The sequence below is a fragment of the Patella vulgata genome, chromosome 7 (genome assembly GCF_932274485.2).
Source record: "Patella vulgata chromosome 7, xgPatVulg1.2, whole genome shotgun sequence".
Classification (NCBI taxonomy): domain Eukaryota; kingdom Metazoa; phylum Mollusca; class Gastropoda; family Patellidae; genus Patella; species Patella vulgata.
Genome location: NC_065885.2, coordinates 58,293,616 through 58,313,334, shown reverse-complemented (window position 1 = coordinate 58,313,334; position 19,719 = coordinate 58,293,616). Strand labels below are relative to the sequence as shown.

The following is a 19,719-nucleotide window of genomic DNA, read 5'->3' as shown; positions in this document are numbered from 1 at the left end:
GGTATATAGATGGCACGTTACCATATAAGGTTACATAACGTGTATGGCCAGGGCGAATATAAACACTGTGGGTCGGAGTAAATGATACTTCCTTAGACTTGCAATGAAATTGATTTGTATCAAATTGTAAAGACCCTTTTAACTCTGACAGGGTTTCTTGACCAAAGATTAAATCAATACCAACCAAATGTGGGGCAATATGAACTTTAACATTAAAACAAGAGCCTTGTATAAAAATTTTAACCATCATGAACGAAAAGCAAGTCAATATTTGACCATTACCCATACGAAAATTTAAACTATTTTCCAACGTATGTACAGAAAGACTTGACAGATATGAAGATGAGTTAATAACAGACTGTGATACTAAAGACTTGGATGCACCACTGTCAAACAAAATAATAACTGATTTCTTATCAGGTAAAACACCTTTACAAAAGTTAGAACGATTTAACTGAACAATAACGTCTTGGTCCGCATTTGCAGAAATGGCTTTTGTTACAAAATTGGAATTGGGGAACATTTGTGGAGCATGATTATCAAATGTTCCCGAATTCAAAAATCCTGACGAGATATGGTAGGACCATTTGGATGGGTAGGCTCGTTCTGTGACAACTGTCGATGAGAAAGATGCTCTTGACGAACGTAACAAAACTGCCAAGTATGGCCAGGATAAAGACAATAATCACAAAATATGACACGTGGTCTGGATGGATGAGGAGATTGAGTTTCAGACCGATGCTTAGAAGGAAATTGTGTTCTATATGATGAACGAGAATTATAAGGATACGGTGATCTATTGCGGAAAGTAGATTGATCCCTAAGAGGTGATTGAGTCCTATAAAATGAACGAGAATTATGTGGTGATTGAGAGCGATGAGACCTAGATTGAGAAACGTTTCTGTCTGTTGATGGGGATCTATGTAGTCGACGGTCTGACTGGACCTTCCTGACAGAACTATCGGTGTATGGGGAAGGAGTACTCAAATCCAATGTTAAATTTGAGACCTCATCCTGTAATTCAGACATACTGAAGGATACTTCTTTCACTGTTGAAGAGGGAACACTGGAACTGACATCAAAGTATCGCTGGGCCTTAGCAGCAAGGATCTCTACTGGTGTGTCATCAGAACTGACCATGATGACTGACTGCTTACAATTATTAGGTAGAACTGATATAAACTTATCTCGGATTTGAGAAGCATTATAATCCAACTGTGAAGCTAGTTTTGTAATCCTCTCTAGATTATCAATTGGAGAAAGAGAACAGTCATACTGTAAGCTAGAATATTGCGAAAACAAACCCAGAGTAGTCTTGGTAGGAGAAAACTTATTGATAAACTGTTCTTTTAGACTAGCATATGAATCGAAATCACGGTTTTCAACCCATAACCGAGCAGAACCCTTCAGTGACTGTTTAAAAAGGCGAACTACATGTTCCAAATCTCCATCCTCGGGCGATATGTCCGTTTGATATAGATAGTCCTCAAAGCTTAACGTGTGGGCCCTAGCATTGTCCCTATCAATAATATTGCCATCGAATCGATCGATCATTTTCTCCATAATGAATAACTAACTAAAGTTTACGTAAATTGATCAACGTCAAAAGGATGGTAGGGAGCTGAAAGGCAAAAAAATGATTAATCATGTGATTTAAATAGTAATAGTAACAGTATTTACCAATTACATGTATATATATTTAGAAACTTTAACAGTTTCACAAAAATGGAATTACTAGAATGAAAATCCAAAAAAAAATGACCTATCAAAAGTGTTACACTTGATATAAAAATTATCTGACAATATTACTAATTATTAGGTTTGTAAATGTCATAGATGAAAGAAATCGAGGAACCCAATTAATAGTTCAAATGAAAACAATACAAAACTGTCTATTATATATATAATATTTGTTATTTAGCTAGAATTTACAAAAGAACAAATTTTAAAGTCTGTAATCACATGTAGGTTACAGTGAAATTGCAATGAATGTCCTGGCTGGTAAAAAAACAATTGGAACTGTTCTTTGAAATGGACGGCTTCCACAAGTCCTTTACACACTGCTTAAAACGGTCAAACACATATCCAATGGAGGACTGTCAAAGTTAAACAATTCAGTTACAAGCAATGTTGAAAAACTTAGCTAATCACTCAATCAGTTTATCTGTATTAATGGTTATGATCGAGTTGCTGTATACAGGAGATCAACACAAGTTGAAATAAAAGGCCACTGCACTACATTTAAAATGTTACCCCACTCTACTGTAGGTTAGACCTATCTATGGTGGCTATAGTAGGCATACGATACTAAGAATAATGCTGCGACAAATCACAAGTAATAATAAAATCCAATCAGCTAATGTTAGCTAGAGTAAACTATTGTAGTTACTAAGTTTTCAAGTTGATCTTCGAATTAGTCTCAACCACTAATTAGTAGTTTGAAAGTCTGACATTTCTCACACAGAAATCACTGGTACCTAATGGAACACAATTAATCTCAATTCAATCCATGAAAATCGGAGTGAAAATCAGCCATCCAATAAAAATCAGCGTCAAATACTTATATTGGGGAACTTTTTGGCATCTCCACCATGTTGTGAATGGTCAAACCCACACGTATTCAGATATTTTCATTGGAAGACATTCATAGGAACAAAAGACTTCTTTCATAGGCACATGTTTATTCACCTCCTCCCAGGGGAGCTCACTCCCAAAACATACAAGTTATCAAGTCTTACAACAGGCAATATGTAAGGGAGATAAATCATGTATCCTTAGTAGCAGGATACAGACCACAATAATACATGCTTAGAACTAATATATGGCTATACAACAGTATCATACGGTCTGTCATTGAGTCAAATGGCGGGCTTTCGATTCTTCGGTTGTACGTGACAAGGAGTAGGGTCGCCTGTCCAACCTCGTGGGTTTTCTCCGAGTCCTCCGGTTTCCTCCCACTGCTAAAGACCCCTATGCGCAAGCAAATTATTGAAATAAAATTGAACCATGTGTTAGTCCCGAAATGACCTAGTTTGTGTCGAGTGGACGTTAAACCCCATTTCTCTCTCAGTTGATCGGCTCTTTGTCTGGCTTTTTTTCTCCTTTTTTAAGCATGACATGGTTCATGTAAGAACTTAAACCGGAATTAACTAACAATAATAATCAGTATCAGGTGAGGTCTTAAAACCGGTCCGGGCATGGTTCATCAAACAGGTTCGTCAATTATTCATTAATTGCTTTTCGGCAGTATTTGTAGACCTGGTGGTTAGGACTAGGACGGTCTAGTCTAAACAGTTGGATTCCAGACAGTACCGGATCGACAAAGAGGCATTGTCGGGCACTGGGCACCCTCAGAGATCAAATGTCATTCGCGTAAAATGCATTGAGTGTCAGTTTCATCTGAAGAGTCGAGTGGAGACGATGAGCCCATTGCAACGGACTACCGATTTGACGACATGCCATTGGAAAAATCAGGGATTGCAATTCGGTTAAAGCGTTTGGATTGATGTAAGCATTAGTTACAATACATTGCAGGATTTCTTTCATTTTTTATTCTCAGTAAGCGGAGAGTATATGCGGAGTGTGATGGTACCAGTCGGTAAACCTCGGCAGATTCCGTTACTCAACAACTAGCCTCGGCTGTATGACAGTAGGCGATATCTACCTACGCCTATATAATTGCGATGCGGCACCGGTTTACTTATAGGGAAAACTTGCCGCTTTTAAAAAGAAGTTATCAAAATTGCGTCGTTCGAAGTGTGTAGAATTTTCAGTGCAAATTAAATTGTCCTTGTTTGAAGAAAATCGGATAAACTTGAAAGAAAAACCGCTCCAGACTTTGAAATATTTGTATAATAAAATATTCTTCAAAGGCGTCGTCATGGGCAACGCCGACGGTAATCCGGAAACTTAAAAGTAGTTCCAATGGCGGACTTTGTCATACAGCCGAGGATAGATGTAGCGTACTGGAATCTGTTGAGGTTTGCCGAGTGGTGATTGTACCCCCACAAGTTCGAGGTCTCCCACCAGATTAATCTGACTCAGCTTCTAAATAAAAATAAAATAATACAAACACTACAATAAAATTAAATACACGTTTATTTTTATTTTATTTACTTATATATTTATATTTAATACAAACATAATGATGATGACCATGAAAATGACCATGAGTGAAGGGTGTTTGAAAATGACCTTGAGTGAAGGAATCTTTGAAGATGACCTTGAATGAAGGAATCTTTGAAGATGACCTTGGGTGAAGAAATCTTTGAAGATGACCTTGGGAGAAGAAATCTTTGAATATGACCTTGCACAGGACTGCTTGAATGTGACCTTGTACAGGGTTGCTTAAACATGACCTTGTGCAGAGATTGTTTGAAGGAGACCTTTGAATGAAGACATGTTTGAAGGTGACTATGACAAGAGCATTTATCTGAAAATGACTTGTGCAGACAACTTAAACATAAGCTTGGAGATAGGTGCGAAAGGAAGATAGAAAGTTATTAGAAGATGGCCTTAAGACCGAGAGAAGGCCACAGAGAGATATAATTGGTCATATGTATATTGAGATAATAACACATACATAGTAATCAACAGAAGAAATACGATAACAATTAACCCTATTTGACAACTGGAATGAATTAATGTAATACTGATACAAATGTTTTCCTGCCATTTTAAATTGAAATTTACAGAATAAACAAATCAACAATTAATTTAGTTTTAAGACATAACAGTGAAACCACCACAGTATAGGACCACTCAAATACGAGCTTAATAAGTACACATTTTAATTTCCATTCGTTATGATAAAGACAAACTCTCACCACAAATGATTCAACATAAATAAATTTCTCTTTTATTTGATTCAACAGGTAAATCAGACATGGTCTCATTACATTGGGTGGAAAAATTGAGGCCAATCAAACTATCCATTACCAAGAAATGCATTCAGTGAACATATAAAAAAATTCTCAATTGTATGGATGTGTGTGCCTAAATTCATAATACTTCTAAATTACACCTGTTCAGGTATTCATTTTAACATGCATGTACATATATATATGGGCAATATTACTTTTGTCACAGAGATGAAGAGATAGAGAGTGGAATTAACCTCCACTCATAGTGTTTATTTTTTTAAATAGCCCTTAGGCATTATTCATGAAAACTGAACATATTTTAAGAATTCTGACGGTTCATTGGCCAAAGACTATAAAAGCAAATCACAAAATTAAGCCTTTGGCCAATTAAAGAGAGATGGGGTTTAACGTCCACTCAACACCAACTAGGTCATTTCTGGACTTACATATGGTTCAAATTTATTTCAATAATTCACTTTTGCGTAAGGGTCTTTAGCAGTGGGAGGAAACTGGAGGACCCAGAGAAAACCCACAAGGTTGGACAGGTGACCCTACTCCTTGTAAAGTACAACCAGGGAATCCTTAAAAGTGGGTCGAAAATGAAGGCTAAATTTAATCTTTATTATTAATTATTATGAAATAAATGCAGAACTTGCAGGACATCAACAGATGCAGCATAATGATATAAATATTTCTTAGAGAAAAGACCAGGTTTTCAGAATTTCTATTGATATTGATTGGAGATATTCATTAACTCATGCAGTAAGCTTATTTATATACTGTTGCATGGCAGAATAGGGGCCTTATGCACGAAAACTTAACTCTCAATAAATCTAAGAATTCAGTGGTAAAATTTACATCAGGATTTTAACTTTTATCCAATGAGAAATGAAATGAAATGGGGTTTAACGTCCTACTGTTTTGCTCCGAACTGGGCTAATGAAGACGGATCCAATGAGAAAGCAGCATATATAAAATATTTCAGTTTAAATTTTCATGAATAGCTGTCCCAGATTTCTTTCCTATCAGGATTTTAACTTTTATCCAATGAAAACATGGCATTTATATATATATTTTAGTTTAAATTTTCATCCATAGCTGTCCCATTTTTCTTTTATATAAAATAGTATGTCAAATATTACTAATAATATTAGATAAATCCCCTTTTCTTGTTCGACATAAGAAAATATAATTACTTCATATTAACCCATTAACATAATATTCGTTGGTTCCTGGAGTTTTAGGTCCATTTCCACCAAGGGTGGTATCTTAGACAAGTTTTTTAAAGGGACAATAACACTCTTGCTGGCTTGAAAGCTCCAGAAAATAAATAATATCTCTATCTAAGTACTAGATGTTTAAGTGTCCTACCTGTTGTGTAAATTATCCATTACATCCTATTTTACTTTTCCAGAGGGTTCGAAAACATTTTTAAATCGAAGTTTCATTTGAAAAGGTTTACGTTAGACGTTTCAAACCATTATGTTGAATTTTTCAAAATTTTTAAATAAGGTGTGTTAAGATGAAATTTGTATCATCAATTAATTGAAATATTCTAAAATAGTACAATTTGTTGACCAGAATAAAGATTGGGACATATTATTCAATTACAACAAGAGTGGTATTGAGCCTTTAACATAATATAACATACATGTATAATACACAAGAGCCTCATCATACCAAAGATTTTCCTAGATTACATAAAAATGCTTATCATACGGATACTGTCAAGATTAAATGCCTCAAATTTTGAGTAAAACAATTTACTCCATCATATGTATCCTGTCAAGTTTAAATGCCTCTAGTTTTGAGTGAAATAATTTACGCCATCATACGGATCCTGTCAAATCAAAATACACAAATTATGAGTAAAACATTTTACTCCATATGGATCCTGTTAAGACAAAATTCTAACAATTTATGGATCTTGTTCGGACGAAATGTCATAAATTTTGAATAAAACAATTCTACTCTCATGTGGATACTATTAAGACAAAATTCTGACAATTTGCCGATATGTATTCGGTCAAATAATTTTTTTACAGATTTTACCCACATGTAACATGCTACAATTGATTTACGTGCCACCCAAACTATATTCCAGTTAAGTCAATGAAGTAAAAAAAGACAATCATGCATACATCCATGTACAAAAGGAACCATACAACAATATGAAGACATTTTAATCTGTATTGAGTACTACATGGGAAATAATGGTTCTGAAAAGTCACTTGTAACATGGATGGGAAATCTTCCTTTGTTCTTCTCGTTGAATAAGCAGATTGTTTTCCCTCTAGTAAATTGAGTGGAGCTTAACCGTGCAATAACTAGACGTGTTCAATGTTCTGTGCAATAACAACAAGCATGTTGAGCAGGTGTCAATGTTACAAGTCATTTATAGCACGCTTCATTCGTTAACAGGTTTAACCCCTCCCCTCGGCCTTTGGTTAAACCTGTTAACTCATGAAAGCCGTGCTATAATATAACACAACCGATATAAGACGCAGAGTGGAGTAACAGTCCATTTGATCCTCAACATGCTCAGCCTAACTACTACCGGTACTCTTAACATCATACTGACTCTTTATCGATATAAAAAGATGACCAACAATCTTAGTACATGTATGTGACTGTAATGAAACTGTTTATTAATATAACAAGTCTGTAAGGTAAATGAGGCTTTGATATTGTTAAACTTCACTTCCCCACAAGATTAATAGCAATTCTTGTAGAGACCACATACATGTATTTCAAACCAAACAGGTTTTCAAGACAGTTCAAACTCGATTTTTAGTACTCATTATTTAATATCAATTAAAGATGCATTATGTAAGATTTAGATAAAGAGCTGGCCATTCTTGCTGTATTAGTTCTAAAATAGATAATGAGAAATGAAAATATTGAAAACCTTTGACAAGATTTAGCATAGATCGTAGCAACATAACTTGACAATTGAGGCTAAATCTTGATTCACCATTATTTAATTAAATCATTAAATGGCCACTGTGTTTCAATCTATTAAAATCTCAGCCATACGATGGCCCAGAGAGTTGGTTATAGGCTTGTCCTCTGAATAAATGTTTAAATAATAATTTTTATAATATATGAAGTCAGAAAAGACTTGCAATAGACAGATTTAGCTCTTACATAATGCATCTTTAATATTAATTCAATCAAATAATTTAATAACTCCAACTGATAATGTAAATTATATTGATTTGAAAGATTAAAAGTTTCTAGAAATCTAGAATGGCCCCTAAATTGATCACTTCAATTGAATCCAATATTCAAATAGCTTTCAAATAATGACTTACAATATTCAAATAGTAGCATGTAAGCATTCCATGTGAGCACTAAATTCTTAAAAACTTCCCATCCTGCCCGTGTATGTACTTTAAAGTGACAGTATTCAGATGAAATTTAGCCAATTTATGAGAATAATTAGAATGAAAATCTGTGTACAACATCTTAAAAACATAATAATCATTACATCCAGTAGGAAGAGACATACATGTACACATGTACATGTATATATGAAATCTGTGTACGACATTAAAATATAATAATCATTACATCCAGTAGGAGTAGACAGACATGTAGTAATAATAATCATTACATGTACATCCAGTAGGAGTAGACAGACATCTAATAATAATCATTACATCCAGTAGGAGTAGACAGACATGTCATAATAATCATTACATCCAGTAGAAGTAGACAGACATGTAATAATAATCATTACATCCAGCAGGAGTAGACATACATGTAGTAATAATCATATAAGGCCACACCAATTTGAATTTGTTCTTTGGAAATACTGGAGAAAGTCCATGAGGTTGGACAGGCAACCCTACTCCTTGTCACGTACAATCGGGGAATCGAAATCACGCCGGTTAACTCAATGACAGACCTTATGATACAACGCGCACGTGCTAACCATTCTGCTATCCAACCTCCCAAACCTGAAAGAACTAAAAATTAAATTGGCCTGGCCTAATAACAAACTTCTTGTTTACGGGATGATGACGAGATGAAAATGGGTCACAATATAAATTTACAAATAATTTAATTATTGTCCTGATAATTCAACTGATTTCATGATAAATCTATATTTACATATATCTAAAATAACCATGAATGAATATATCCATTTGTAAATGTTTTGTTTGTTGCCATTAAAACAAGTGCTGCTTGACCGATTGTTTATTTTTCAAAGCACTGATCGATAGTAAATTTTGCACCAATTGCTAAAGGGTGATTTTCATTAGTCCTGTTCCATTGGTTCTTCTGATCTTGAGACCTGATCCGATTGCTCCGATTGTTCTGATTCATGACTATGTGCTGCTTCCATATCCGAACTGGAGTCTGTCTCCAGAATATTTTCTGTTTCCGTGATCACAGTTTGTTCCGAGCTTACTACATTAGAGTCTAGCTCTGGTTCCGCATTAATTAAAATGTCCGTTTTCGCACTGCTGTCCGATGAAGTCACATTATCCCCTACGCTACTTGTAGAATTTTTGGTGGAATTGTCTGAAAGTATTGCGCTATTTGACTGTGACACTGCTGAATCGTCTGTTTTTGATTCCTCACTCAATCCTGAGTCAACTACTGACTTTGATTCAATAGTTCTGGATTCAGACGAGGTGACAGCGCCATCGTTTATTTCCTTTGGTTCTTGTGCTGGTTCTGTCTCTGGTTTGGACGGGATGTTTTCATTGGCAGTTGTTGTTACAGATTCTTCCACTTCATTGGCCGAGTCCGCTGCAAATAGAAAGCAAGAATTAATAAAAAAAGACCTTTTTGAAAAAAAGAAAATGGGGTTTAATGTCCTACTTACATGTAAAAGTAGTTGTACCAACCAGGATAAATGAAGATGAGCATATCTCCCGTCAAAAGGCAAAACCTAGGAACTCACTTTTTTCTTATTTTGAGAAAATAAAGGAAAACGTAATGAATGAATATTAAATGCCAGCTCATCCATTGATTTGACTATTGAGTTTTTGCTGTGGTATACTAGGCAAATGAAGGAAGTTGCTAGGTTGTGTCATGGGTGTAACTGCTTACAAAATCAAAAGATTGGAATATCTAGTACAACAACAGGAGGCACATACACTAGTAACTGCAAATTTGGTCCTAACTCAATTTTGATAAAAAAAAAAGGGAGTTACTAGGTTTTGCCTTTTGACGGGAGATATGCCATGCAGTGTACTGTAGGGGGAAACTTTGCATGGAGATCCGCATTCACGTCTATTGTTCTTCAAATTACATGTAAAACTGCAAACATTCCCATCTACTCTTCTTCAAATATAAACTGCCATGGGGTTTTTTCCATGCACATCAAAGTGTCCAAAGTTGGGAATGAACATACTGTACCACTGACAAGGGAAACCAGACTGGAATATTCCATGGGATCTTTCTCTGCCTACACCGAGATCAAACCCAACACCTGGTTAGTGAGTCAGTGCCATATTATCAGATAACTGGTGCCTGTATTTTTTGTGGCCGAGACTTGTCTTATATCAGTGTTTTTATTAATAGCCTATCTTTCTGACACGAAGTTGAAAATGTCAGCTACTAGTCAGCTACTAGTTCAGAAGTAGGCCTACAAATGGACATGTACCTGATATTTTGTCGACTCATTATTTCCAGACCTGATGGTATCTTCCGGTATACATCCACTGTGTAATGGCCAGTTGGTTATAAAGTTTATACTTTGTAATTATTGTCATTGCTAATTTTACCATACTTGAACCATTACCGGTCAATGTACAGTCACAACAGGCATATCATTTGCCTAGTACTTGTGATGTGATGTGGGGGTGATAAACAAGGCTCTGCAATGCGACTGAAACACTCGTATTTGCAAGTGAATTTTGACAATGGTGACCAGGTATTTATAAATGCTAGGTTTCTGGCGAGTGAACATATATCTTGAAGTCCCCAATTAACACAACGGCTATCTGAACTTTTCTTCGTAAAGATAATGTAATCGTCAATGATCCCGGTCGACTGTCACTCGTTTACTTCCTGGTTTGAAATTGGGTTAATCCTATTGTCCTCTGCGAGGAAATTCTCCTGTATTTATCGGAAGTTTAAGAGACAGCTGACAGCGTGGCTAGCAGACAAATCAAACCGATATCGTCTTACTTTACTAGTAAAGTAACTTCGTCTCGCAGTGAGTCTCAGTCGGGGAAAAATGATGATAGTCATGCTAGTGACGCTACACCACCCAAACAAGCAAAATTACAAGCCTCGCCGTCTTCGTCTCGCAGTGGGTCCCAGTCGGGAAAAAATGACGACAACTTTGCAACTGAAAATTTTGTTTGGCTAGTGGTTTTGAAAATTTACTTATGTTTGCACAAGTAAGTTCAAAATGCTGTGTAGAGCCTTGATAAAGTTGTCTAACACATGCCCTTTAAATCATAAGGTCTGTCAATAAATCATGTGGCGTGGTTTTGATCCTATACTTGTTATGTGACAAGGAGTAGGGTAGCCCACCCTAGTAGGATTTCTCTGGGCCCTACAGTTTCCTCCCACTATTAAAGACCCCTTCGCAGAATTGAATTATTGAAATAAAATCGTACCATTTGTTAGTCTCGAAATGAGTGGAAGTTAAACCCCATGTCACTCACTCTTTCTAGTACTTGTGATATAGTTTAAAGTGGCTGATCGTAATTTTCCAGAAAATACATGTATCTTCGTGTACAATGTACTTTTCATGGTTTAATTCACTCTACTCAAATTGATTATTTAAAGATACATTATGTAAGATTTAGATAAAGAGCTGAACAATCTTGTTATAATAGCTCAGAAATAGATAATGTAAAATGAAAATATCGAAAATTTCATTCAAATTACTTCATTCTAAGCCAAGTTATCACTGACTGTAGTTTTGCCAAGATGTATGCATTGTAGTAACCAGGGCACTGGTAAATTCAAGACTTGGCCTCATTTCCCATTTTAAATTAAATTTTTAAATGGCGAACCATTCTAATCTAGTTCAAATCTCGAGTATCCAACGCCTTTAAGAGTTGTTTATGTTCTTGTTTTGTTAATAAATGTCTAATTAATAGTTTATATAACTTTTCAGGCCTAAAGAAAAACACGCAATAGGCAGATTTAACTCTTGCATACTGTATGTTCAAATTTAATGAATTAAACAAAACTAAAATATCTGGATTCAATCGGTATAAAAGGGGGACTTGTTAAGGAACCATACCCAACTCTTATACATGTAGGTGTCAATGGATTGTTTATTACAGAAGAAATGACTTTGGAAATAGTTTCAATTCATAATGCTGTACTAAATATGACATATTCCTTTTAGAGATTCAACTTTAACAATATTGTGGTTGGCAATGTAGAGAGGGAGAGAAATGGGGTTTAACATCCACTTGACACAAACTAGGACATTTTAGGACTAACACATGGTTCAATTTTATTTCAATAATTCGCTTGCTCGTCCGGGTTTTTAGCAGTGGGAGGGAACCCTGAGGACCCAGAGAAAACCCACAAGGTTGTCACGTACAACCGGGGATTCGAAACCACGCCAGTTAGATTCAATGGCCAAATGTCATTCAGTGATTTTTAACGTGGCAATAAATCTTATACAAAATTTCAACAAAATCAGTTCAGAATTTAATTTGACATGGATATAATTCTACAAATGAAACGGAACAAGATAAAATACAAAATCCTTTTAGTGGTGTGTTCGGCCACATCCACTTGTTTTATGTGGGATGCATAATGTTCTTTATTAACATTCAAATAGTAAAATTTATGCCTTATTGCACTCTTTAATGCCTATATATGTTATTCAAAATCACAAATAGTTTGTTTCAATAAAATTGTTGAAGATTTTGATTTCCTAACATAGCCACCGTGAATATATAAAAAAATCCAATATGGCCACCATTTCCATGACAACAAATAAACATTTTGTGCTCAAATTATCAAATCTGATTTGGAACATCATATACTAATATTACACTAAATGGCAAGTTTCTGTTATCAATGTAAAATTCTTAGGTAGTGTCCTGCCTTAAAGACATTTTTGAAGCGTGTCACCATATGTATATAAGCAGTGTCTGACAGATTATACTTGAATTGGCAGCCTTAAAGACATTTTTAAAGCGTGTCACCCCAAGAGAATAAATGTAACCATATGTATATAAGCAGTGTCTGACAGTGACACGAAGTAGATTTCGTGTCTAACAAAGATTTCTAACGTAGCGAGGAAAAAAGAATTAAAATGAGTGGGGCTTTGGAAGCCACTGCCAAGAATTGGCTTCAAACAAAAGACCTAACCAAAAGTCTACATCACATTCACAAACTGTCACAGCTACCTGTAGCAGTGCTAAAAATATTTTAGAATGAAATCTAATCATTTGTTATGAATTAAAGTAATATCTTGTTATTTAGGTGTTTTATGTTTAAACTGAAAAATTGCTAATCAAATTAAGTTTGCTAATCAAATTTGCTAATCAAATTTGGCAAAATTGGCTTTTTTTGATTAGCAGTGCTGCTAATCAACTGTGAAAAATTACTGACAGCCCTGATAGTTTGTGATGAGTGGACATTTGTCTCTCGGTTTATTGAAATGAAATGGGGTTTAACGTCCTACTGTTCTGCTCCTAAACTGGGCTAATGAAGACGGGCATACGCCATGCAGTGTGCTATGAGGGAAATTTTGCCAGGGCAGCGGCGCTACGGCCTACTCTTATATCGACTTCCAACTGCCAAGGGATCTTTTACATGCACTCCAATGTGTACACAGGACCTCGGTTTTTCGTACCATCCGAACGACTAGACAACTGTCCTTGTCAGGCCCTCCGTCCTGCATCACTAACAAGTGGAAACCACGCCGGAAAATCGGGATGAACTTTCTCGGCCAATGTAGGGATCGAACACCCGACCTTCTGGCTAGCGAGCCAGCGTCTTACCCACTTAGTCTTGGTTTATTGACAAGCCTGTTGAATAACATACCTGGTAGTGTAACTGTTGTTAATTCTATTGTTTCCTGACAGATATTGTTATTGGAGATGTCATTACTCGCTTCCACCACAACATCAATATCACTGGCTGTGATTTCCACACATTTCTCCGGAGAAGACGGTGATTGAACACAACTTGCGTCTGTACTTTCACTAGTCACATGATCTGCTGCTCCACTATTTTCCGATTGATCCAAGTCAATGTTTGGGTTCGATGAGTTGTGTTCCTCTAATTTTGAGTTGTCTAATGAGGTGGTTGGAATTATTTCCCCTGATGATGAGTCCGATGATTGTGAGGTATCGCCTTCCGGATGTGATTTTACAAAACTTGAAGTGTCCGTTGACTGCGTAGGAACGTCGTCCGATATAGTTTCATTTGTTCCATTATCTCCCTCCCCATTGTGTGTTACCACGGACTCAATATGGCCGTTATCTGTAGACTGGGTTGGCCAGGTCGTAGCAATATCATCCGTTGGCCAATTGACTACAGGAGGGTTCACTACAGTAGACTCTTCTGTCTTTATAAGCTCTTCTCCATTTGAATCTAAGCCATTAACAAGATTTTTAGGGCTTTCTGATACAATTTTCCTGGAATAAAAGATATGTGAAGCTACAAGAACCATACAAATTTATATTAGGCAATACAAATTTATTCAAATTTTTTATAGAGTTACTTCCTGTAACCCAGGGAAACATGCAGCTCTTTTTAAATGACAAGGTCATGATCAACTCTCGATGGCATCGGATAAACGAGATTTTAACTAGATTAGAACGGTTCGCCATTTAAAAATTTAATTAAAAAATGGGAAATCGAGGCAAAGTCTCGAATATACCAGTGCCCTGGTTACCACAATGCACACATCTTGCCAAAACTGCAAACAGTGATAACTTGGCTCAGAATGAAGTAATTTGAATGAAATTTTCAATATTTTCATTTTACAGTATCTATTTTCGAACTATTATAGCAAGAATGGTCAGCTTTTTATCTAAATCTTACATACTGTATCTTTAAAGCGTTAGACACGAAATACGTTAAAAGTAGTTATTTTGTTTTAATTAATCTATAAACTGAAAAGATTTTTTTCTCTGTCAATATCGTGTCCTGTAGAAAGATAAAAGTTTAGAAATTTCTATTATTTTAAAACTGTAAATCTTGCTAATGAACGTACCTGCCAAATGGATCTACAGTACTGACAACTAATACATTCTGAAAATAAAATATTTAACTGATAAAAGAAAAAATATGGTACGGACATCAAAGAATAATATCAAAGGAAAACAGCCTGTAGAAATGATCTCTGTTAAAGAAATGAAATTAAATTGGGTTTACCGTCTTAAAGAGTAAGAAGTGGGGTTTAATGTCCAAACGACACAAACCAGGTCATTTCGGTTGCACGTCAGGGTATTTAGAAGTGGGAGGAAAAAGGAGAACCTAGAGATATCCAACTAGGTTGGACGGGCGATCACTACTGTCACATGAGTGGGCAATTAAAACCACGCCACTTGACACAATTACAGACCTTATGATCTAACGCGCAGGTGTTAAACCATTTGGTCCCCCCACACCAACCAGGAAATGTGCCTATGTTGTGTAATAATAATTTTTCATCATTAATCAGCTCTTTTATTCATATTCATTGTTGACCATACATACCTTTTCAATTCCTCTAAGAAATTTATCAGTACGTTTATAGTGTCTTTTTGGTTCTGTAATAAGTTCACACAATCTTTGTATTGTAAATGGTGCCCTGAAATCATTTAAAACAATTGAAATTTCGTCTGACCTGATTTAACTAAAGATAAATTATCAACAGCACGAAAAATTATATTTTCACCCATTCTTCATCTATTTTCAACTGCCAAGGGTTCCTTTACCAGTGTGGCAGTGTCTATTCGGATGGAGCTCTGTTTTTCAGGCCATCTGAAGGGGTTTAACATCCACTCGACACAAACTAGGTCATTTGGGACTAGCATGGTTCAATTGAATTTCAATAATCTGCTTGCACGTAGGGGTCTTTAGCAGTGGGAGGAAACTAGAGGACCTAGAGAAAACTCATGAAGTTGGACAGGCCACCCTACTCCTCGTCACATACAAGCGGGGTATCAAAACCACGCCACTTGACACAATGACAGACCTTGTGATTTCATGCACATGTTAAACCACTAGACCACCTATCCCCCAACAATCTGATTGAATAGACTTAGATTTCTTTGTCACTCCCACATTCTTGGCTCATGTCTAGATTTTGAACCTAGGGCTTTTTAGCCGCAAGGCTAGCTAGTGCCCAACAGACAGTGGCAGACATGACCGCAATGGTGAGTATGACAACTCTGTCAATATAACTACCCGCTATTGTTTTCTACCTTACCCATGAAATCTTTCTAATGCAACTAATATTCTAGCTCTCATTTCATCAAATTTAGCATTCTCTACATTCGGACTGTTAACCAGATGATCTGATGGTAGATCTTCGTTATATCTGATCATGACATCATCCAATTTGGCTCGGAAAAATGATTTCAAGCGAGCCCAGGGGAAACTGAAAATGACAAAAATAAAATATTTTGATAAATGATAGAGTTATAGCTGATTGATGCATATTCATATTTTTATTTTTATCTAATGGTTCAGAAATGTAATGAAGTTTAACATCCTACTTTTCTGCACCACAGCGTTAATGAAGACAGGTATATGCCAAACATTGTACTATGAGGGAAATTTTGCCCAGATAACAGACAGAGTGAGCGAGAAATGAGGTTTAACGTCCACTCGACCCAAACTAGGTGAATTTTAGGACTACCACATGGTTCAGTTTTATTTCAATAATTTGCTTGCATGTAGGGGTTTTTAGCAATGGGAGGAAACCGGAGAAGCCGGAGAAAACCCACGAGGTTGGACAGGCGATACTACTCCTTGTCACGTACAACCAGGAAATGGAAACTATGCCAGTTGACTCAATAGCAGACTTTATAATACAGCGAGCATGCACTAATCATTCAGCCATCCAACCCTCTGCCCAGATAACAGCGTTTCCCACTGCTCCCCATCAAATTTCAACTGTCAAGGGTTCTTTTTTATGTGCGTACATGTACCCATACATGTACACGGGATCTTGAATTTTTGATCTTATCGTCTTAAATCTACAATTTCATATTTTTAAGTTATATTTTTAAAATGTATTAAAATAAAGCCCTAAAATAGATGGTATCTATAAACAGTCCTACCTTGTTAAAGAATAATCCTATTATTAGGCTATTAATCCTATAATTCACTAGAGCTAGTTGAGAAATTGGCAAAAATATCATTTTCAACTTCAAATGTTTGAAGATAGCTATTCTATTGTTGGGAATAGGAAAACAAGGGAGGTAATTGTGTTATTATTTCCGGTGTGAAGATTTTTAAGTGTGAGAAAGATAACCTATGATCGCATAATATTGAGATGACAACCTATTGAGCAAAAGACATAGAAATAATTATGTTTTGACTTTCTTAGAAAATATGAAATTGTAACTTTAACTAGATGCTGTCCCTTGCCAGTTTTTCAACACTGACAAGGAGAGAACATACTGGAAAATCCCATGGAAACTCATTATTCTAACAAAAATCTAAACATCAGCAGAAACGGGGTTTGTTTGAAACTTAATTTAACACCATATAATTTACACAGGTCGCAATTCGTACCAAATGACAAGTAGAAATATGCAAGTTTTCTTTTAATTGATCTTGGTTACCTGTAAGCAAAAATAATATGAAATGAAATGGGGTTTAACATCCTACTGTTCTGCTCCGACTGGGCTAATGAAGACAGACATACGCCAAGTGTGTCCGGACAGCGGCGCTAAGGACTACTTTTATATCGAATTCCAAGTGTCAAGGGATCTTTTAGGTGCATGCCAATATGTGTACATGGGACCTCGGTTTTTCGTCCGATCCGAACGACTCGACAGCTGTCCTTGAATGATCACCCATCCTGCACCACTGACAAGGGGAAACCATGCTAGAAAATCCTGATGCACTTTCTCGGCCAATACCGTGAGCAAACCCACAATCTCAAGATACCTGCTGTAAGCATGAGGCCATGTAAAAGGAATGGAGAGAACCATATCATCAGTTACAAGTACTCAAGTAGCAATATATTGTTCAGATGGAATCTTTTAATATTTATATCAATCACGATAAGAGACTGAACAGTCTTTCATGGAACTCATCCATAACTTCGTAGTACCAGCCACACGACACAGTATGAGTATCATAATCATCAGTATGAGTATCATAATCATGACGAACCATGGACAGGGCCACACGAAAATGACACCTCATGTAAATTAGGCCTAAATGTTTATATGATGAATAAATACTGTAAAACATAACATTGCGTACTGAGTATTTATCAGTACTATGATTTTCACTAATTAGCCTGACTGGTAGTATCTGGTATTGATTTCCATTAGGCTATTCGTAGATAATGCTATTGTTTACATCTATTGCGCATGTCCTCCGTTTTATCACCACACGTAAATGGATAAATACCGCCAATTAAGAGGTTGTATTACGGCTTCATACGTTAAAATATCTGCCAGAAAATATCACAGTCTAATTAAATATTTACTGTCATAAATATAAAAACATTTTTCTCATAATAAAAGCTTCGAAGGGTTTCAATAAATAAAACTTACAGAGTCTCTCCCGTCTTCGCCACACGACACAAATATTCGTTCAACAATGGAGGAATTTCTTTTGGTAGCTTTTTATCAAAATCTACAAAGAAAGAAACGGGGAAATTACATATAACAATTGAAGAAAGTTGTGAATAAAATGATCATCCACTTTTTAAAAGATACAAACCGTTTAAAGCATCCAAAACTTCTTCTAAATTATCCATTTTGGTCACTGAACTCGTATCGTGCACCATCAAGGTCAGAAATGGCGGCCGGGAAGTGACGTCAGACACCATTAGAATGGACTAGTCCAATGGGGAAATTAACTTTTAATTATTTATCAGTTATTAATGTTGCCATCTGTAGTCTTAGAAGACATATTTTATTTAAAATGTATATTATGATCTAAGAAAAGTAAATCTACGTATTGCCATTTTAATTATCGAGGTTTTCAATTTTTATTAGCCATTTGACTCGTCTACCACCCCCCTTTCTAAGTGATCTGTTCCCTTGTTAGTTTCGTTCTAAAATTAGATTGTAAATATGGCGCTAGCCTGAGAATTATTTGTACCTTCCCATTTTTTTCACTGGCTACGTGATAAGGACATACACAACTAGATACGGACAGAGGTTTAAAACCCCTGATTTTAAAGGTAAGTGTACAACAATAAACTAAACGCATTCGATGGGCGAGTCTTTAGGAAGGATCTGATTTTCGTTCGGACAGGTGCAAACCTTTGAAGATACCGCCGCCTCAGGTGAGACGGATTGTCGTCTGTCAGATTGAAATAACGTCGTCAACTATGTAGACTATGAAGAAACTCCTTAGTTATTTATCATAATTGCCATTTAAAATGTTTGTAAATTTATAATCAGACTCAAATTGCCTAATCAACGACTTTTAAGTTTTATATCAGGCAAACACAGCTAAATTCAATTTAAAATTGCTAGGGCAGCAAGGGATGTGGTCATAACGGCCTTAAATCATAACCGATACGGCAAAAAATTTAGTTTTTATCATAGCATCCTCTTTTTCAACTGACACAAATTTTTAACATTAGATATTTTCATTACTATAGGGTAGAGCCAATATGCTACGGTAACAATGCAATGCTATCATGAATATAAAACAGGGAATAAGTTAAAACCTTTAATAGGCCTCAATTGGTGACTTCAGATTTTTAACTTTAGATATTTTCATCACA

General features: G+C 35.9%; 2 protein-coding genes across 2 annotated transcripts in view; one reads left to right on the top strand and one right to left on the bottom strand.

Annotated features, from left to right (window-relative positions):
- Window positions 1-19,719, top strand: part of LOC126827515 (uncharacterized) — a 118,283-nt gene that overhangs the window by 7,605 nt on the left and 90,959 nt on the right. The gene's annotated exons all lie outside the window — the stretch shown is intronic.
- Window positions 4,081-18,793, bottom strand: LOC126827543 (serine/threonine-protein phosphatase 4 regulatory subunit 2-A). Its single transcript, XM_050557001.2, has 7 exons — window positions 18,702-18,793; window positions 18,533-18,614; window positions 16,225-16,395; window positions 15,510-15,603; window positions 15,025-15,062; window positions 13,848-14,443; window positions 4,081-9,623 (listed from the first exon to the last, which is right to left on the bottom strand). Exons 1-7 carry the CDS (start codon window positions 18,766-18,768, stop codon window positions 9,127-9,129), a joined length of 1,545 nt encoding a protein of 514 aa, XP_050412958.2. The 5' UTR covers window positions 18,769-18,793; the 3' UTR covers window positions 4,081-9,126.

Coding starts and splice junctions, on each gene's coding strand:
- LOC126827543 (XM_050557001.2), bottom strand. CDS start 18,768: ATGGTGCACGATACGAGTTCAGTGACCAAAATGGATAATTTAGAAGAA. Junction 15,604..16,224: donor GCATTAGAAAGATTTCATGG/GTAAGGTAGAAA, acceptor AAATGATTTCAG/GGCACCATTTACAATACAAA. Junction 9,624..13,847: donor AACAACAGTTACACTACCAG/GTATGTTATTCA, acceptor TTCTATTTGCAG/CGGACTCGGCCAATGAAGTG.